Source organism: Hipposideros armiger, unplaced genomic scaffold (genome assembly GCF_001890085.2).
Source record: "Hipposideros armiger isolate ML-2016 unplaced genomic scaffold, ASM189008v1 scaffold_48, whole genome shotgun sequence".
Lineage (NCBI taxonomy): Eukaryota > Metazoa > Chordata > Mammalia > Chiroptera > Hipposideridae > Hipposideros > Hipposideros armiger.
The window spans coordinates 2,586,262-2,591,396 of NW_017731398.1; the positions used below are offsets into that span (position 1 = coordinate 2,586,262).

Here is a 5,135-nt window from a genome sequence, read left to right on the forward strand (position 1 = left end):
CTCAGCACGAGGCTTCCACGTGGCCGGTGCACCTCCCACCATCACATCTGCACTCCCGCCAGTCAGAACAGGGACTGGGAAGAGGAGAGCATACGCCTGCCCTCCTCTAAGGGCACCGACTGGGTGCTGCACAGATCACCTCCCCTCACCCCATTGCCCAGAACCAGTCTACAGCCACATCTAACAAGGTCCCACCTGACAAGGAGACTGGGAATTGTAGTCTTTAACTCCATCGGACGTCAGCCGACTGTGCCGCATTACCTGTTTTGGTAAATGAAATTTACTGGAATATAGCCGTATCCATTCTTTGACATATTTTCTATGGCTGCTTTCAAGCAGAGTTGAGTAGTTAAGACAGAGACCATATGGCCTGCAATCCACAATATTTACTATCTGGCTCTTTATACGAAAAGTGTGCCTACCCTCTCTTCCACCCACCCCCAGACCTAAGTGGCATTATGTCTGCCTGAAATACCTGTTAACAAAAAAAAAAAGGAAAGAATGGCTATTTACGAACAACTCGTAAAAAACAAGTTTTTATCAAATAGGCAATTTTTGTTAATGTGAAAACCATGATGGTTTTTTAGTCTCCTTTCTCTCAAAATTAAAAAAAAAATGCAGAAAATTATTTTTACCTTCTTGCTGGTAGTTTTTTTAAAAAATACTAGTTTTGGGCTTAGTTGCAGCTTGTTATTAAAAATCAGTCTCTTAATAAACAACTTTAGAGAAAAATGTAGTCAAGAAGAGTTTGCTCGATTTCATCTATCCTTCTGTTATCCCCTTGCCACCTGTCACGGTCTGACTCCCCAAAGCTTCCCATCTCCAAACGTCTTGAAAACTACATTATAATTAAATGTCATTGATCTGATATTTTTTGGCTGTCTCAGTTTTCCCCCCATAGTTAGGTTCAGAAATAACACAGTTGAGATCTGGCTTCTCACTCCAAGGCACTTTTTTTCATTTGTATTCTACCACACCATGTAATTTACAATCAACAGCTTTTGAGAGAAAGTGCTTAAAAAAAAATAGGGAAAATAAAATCACAGGCATTTTCCATGAGGAAACCTTTGAAGTCAGCAATCTCGTAATTTCTTTTTCTATGTTTTACCCTTCTGTGAAAGAGGAAGAAAAGGAGCTAATAACAGCCCAGAAAGCAAAATATTGCCAACCAGTGCCATTCTACATGTATGTCAGCATAACCTCAGCTTCACCATTTAATATTGCGATTTCCCTGAGAGGTTGGCCAGGTTCATACAGGGTAAGGAAGAAGTGATCACCATAGCATCAAGGAGTTTATTTTCAACATGGTGTTTTCCACCTGTTGGCCATAATCTTGGTGAAAACTGGGCAAAAAATTGAAATGGAGCTTCCAAAGCTTTTTCTTTCTGGGTTTTTTTTTTTACATGCCCAGGGCAACAGATAGCTTTTGGGTGCCTTCCTTCCTGTGAATTACAAAACGGCATCCCCCTCAGGCCGTAGGGTTGCAGAAAAACATCCTCACTGGAGGTAGATGAATTCTGGGTGAGCCAGTTAGAAAACGGCACCTTTCCTCCAAACTGATAGCAAGCTCTGCTCTGTGGCCTCCAGGGACCTTTCTGCATAGCACAGCCTGAACGACGCCTTGTGCCCCATAAGGAAATTTAAAATGAGCCTGACACGGCCGGGGGTTGCTCCATCGCCCTTGTTCGGAGAGGTCGTTGGGCATGTTGGGGCACGAGGTTTCAAGATGTCCACACAGATGAAGAGTAGTGAGGGGACAGCAGCCCTTGCAGAGGCCAGAGGACAACAAGGAGGGGTGGTATGGAGCTGGTCCTAGAGGAGCCCCCGGGGCTGTGGAGCTGAGTGTGGAAAGTTCCTGGACTCTTGGGAAACAGACTTCAGAAGTATGTGCTGCAGGCCCAGGCAAAACTGGATCTTGTTTGAAACTCGTGGGTCTTATATTTTTGAAACAAGGACTCTGGTCTCCAGTTGGCCAGTCTGAGTCTGGTATCTCTCAACTAGCACCTCATTTATTTCTCTATAAAATTTGTCACTTTTTTAACAGGACTAAAAATTTATTCGCCACTGGCACTCACACCTGCTAAGAAAATGTAGCTTCTTTATATTCTGTGGTGGGCTTATCGTCCAGCTGGCTAGGGGAGGGTGCCAGTAACGAGCTTAAAACTAGCCGCTTGCAGTATAGACAGTCTTTGTGGATGGTTGTCCAGGTAAATGTTCCATTCCCTTTCTTTTCCTTGCCCCGCCCAAGGGAGAGCAAACTCCATGAGCCTGAGACACTCCTGGCCTCTCTGCCCCCTCCTCATGGTTCCCGCGAGAACTCGACTGTGACTGTGTGGCAGTGAGGAAAGTGGGGGCCGCAGGTCCACACAGGGCCCTCCAGAGCCTCGCTGGTCTTGGCTATGCAGTTGCTTGTCTGGTCCAGTCCCATCTGTCCAGTAGGGCGGCAGCAGCCCATTTCAGGAAGCACTCATACCAACCACTTGTCTCCAGCCACAAAATCTGCACCTACAGCTGTCTTAGTCCTGCCCCCAGACTTCTCCCTGCCCTCAGCACCTGGACAGCCCCTCAGCAGGGTGTGGGGACCTCTGCATCAGCAGTGCCACCCACTGCTCTGGTGCGGGCCTCGCCATCGTTTTCTGCGAGGCTTACAGTCTCCGTCTGCTCGTACAGGTGTCAAGTACTCAGGAAGAAGGAGAAAATACCCATTTTTAATAATAAGCTGGGCTTTCTGTAATCACGGCAGGTACACAGCAGTTCACAACATATATTTGTCAAGCACACACTGAGGGTGCCTACCCACAAAGAAAGAGTCACCTGTGTCTTCCTGTGACAAAGCCACAGCAGAGACCGGTGGGAGAAGGGGGCACGTAGGACTGGCAGAGGGCAGAGCCCAAAAGGAGCTCTCACTGCAGACGGATGCACACCACCTACCAGCTGGGTCACGTTGGGCACCCAGTGAACTGCTGGGCCTCAGGTAGCCTGCAGATGGCATGCCTGCAGATGGCATGAGGTGCTCCATGAAAGCCCTCAGGATGCCCCTCATGTTAGGAGGGCCTTGGCCAGTCTACCCCTTCAGCAGAGTGGCAGACAAGAGAGCAGGTTGTGTGCTTCCAGTAGAAGGCGAAGAAGAAGAGGCCAGGCTACCCAAGTCTGTTTTCTCCTCTCACACTCACCAGGCAGATTCTCAGGGGGTACCGTGGTGAGGAGGCAGAGGGGCCAGGAGTGTCTGTTAGGCTCACAGAGCTTTCTGTCTCTGAAGGAACCCATCGAGTGGTGTTCCTCTCATAGCAGGATTTGGGCGGGGGCGGGGGGGGGGATGTCAGCATATGCACAGTCCTCTCCCCTGGCCTGGAAGTCAGCCCCTTGGTTCTGTGTCCAAGTTCACCACCTCCTGGGACATCACGACTTGGCTGCTTGTCGTCTCGGGCCTAAGGGCAGTCTGGCTTCCAGACTAACCCTTTCTCGGTTGCTTTTCCTTGTCCAAGCTCTGCCCTTCTCCCTTTCCCCCAAGAGTAGCCTCAGTGGGAAACTTGTCAGCACGCCTTCCCCTGGACATGGCTTCCTCCCCATCAGTAAACAGGCGTGGGCCCAGAGAAGGAGGCGGGGAGGCTGCCGTGTCTGCCTCTGGTCCCGGCAAACTACATGATCCATTTGGCCTGCTCACCAGCAACTCCACTGAACTTCGGGGCCAAAGCTCAGAATAGTCAAGAGTGGGCTTAACATGTGTTGATCTTTTCTGGGGACAAAGACCAAGTTAATGAAAAGACAGTGAAACCCAGATAGAGCCGACTGAAAGGGAGAGCTTGGAGGTGATTGAAAATTAACAGTGCTCTTTCGTCCTTCGTGGTGTGTAATGGCTCTGAGCAAAGAAGAATACACCCCCTGCGAGCTCCGTGGGCTCTGCTTCCGTTTGTTCCCACCTCCTCTTTTCTTCATGCCTGTAGATGACTGTTCCTCCAAGCTTAACTGCTCCTTGCTTAGCTTTTATTCTTTAGCTAAGACTCCATGAACCGGCATTGGGCATGAAAGTGTAGATGCCTAACCTAGCACACTCTGTCGCTTTCTCTCCCAAGATCATTCCCAGCGACCCCTTCTGGGTGCCGACCACCGAGGAGGAGTACTTGCATTTCGGGGAGAAGGCTGACTGTGAGAACCAGGCCCGGAAGTACATGAACGCCGTGCGGAAGCGGAAGGGGCTGTACGTGGAGGAGAAGATTGTCGAGCACGCGGAGAAGCAGAGAACCCTCAGCAAAAATAAGTAACTGCTCTGGGGAGCCTCTGCTTTCTAATAAATTGCAAAGGATCCCCCAGGGCTTGATCCTGGAAAACCGTTTTGTGCTGCATCGTCTCTGCGCGTTCACTTTCAATAAAGCCGATCTGCACAAGTACTTGAAAGGGAGGGGGAGTTAGAGAACGCGCTTGCTAGGTATTTTTGATTGATTTGGTACAAGGCAAGCCGTGATCTGAGTTTGCGGTGCTGGCTTATTAGCACCTGTGCGTAGCCCTGGCAGTACAATGAGGGCCACCTGCTCACTGGTGCAGACCCCACCATGGGCAGTGGCCTCTGCCTGTCACCAGTGTCACACTTCCGCTTACATCCTCCACTTAAACATGGTTCATGGTTGATCACCGAATCACAACAATCAGCATCATTTGGAGAAAACGTATTCGAGAGACCAGCTCCCTTTTAGTTAGTTCAGCCCAGTCGCTGACATAGCTGATCCATCTTAGGGTTTCTTTGCCTAGAAAAGCAATGTCATGTTCAGTCGCTGGCCTTCAACCTGTTTTTACACTCACAAATTTCATCACTCGTGTTTTAATAACTGCTGATGGAAGTTATGCCCGATACCTTTTTTTTAAAAAAAAAAGTAAAATGTTATCATTTTCTTGGTTGTTTCCTCTTAGCCTTACTCATGGGATATTAGCTAATGTGATGAGATTATCGCCTTTATTGTAAATCTTTTTCCAAAATCTCCATAGTTGCCTCATTCAGGGAGGGCCCCATATAAGGAACAAATGCAATTCAGTCAAAAATAGATTTTGTAAATTTTGATGTTGCACTAATAATTTGTATAGCCTCTTGAAAGAAGGATTCTTTTTCAAAACGTATAAAATTATCAGACCAGACCTTGTTT

At 48.2% G+C, this 5,135-nt stretch overlaps 1 protein-coding gene across 1 annotated transcript in view; it reads left to right on the plus strand.

Moving 5' to 3' along the window:
- EFL1 (elongation factor like GTPase 1) overlaps nt 1-4,854 on the plus strand; it is an 82,677-nt gene extending 77,823 nt beyond the window's left edge. The window contains exon 19 of the mRNA XM_019640000.1: nt 4,048-4,854. Coding sequence (XP_019495545.1) covers nt 4,048-4,262 — 215 coding nt within the window. The 3' untranslated portion in view covers nt 4,263-4,854. The remainder of the gene's footprint in view (nt 1-4,047) is intronic.
- Nucleotides 4,855-5,135: the final 281 nt, after the last annotated feature.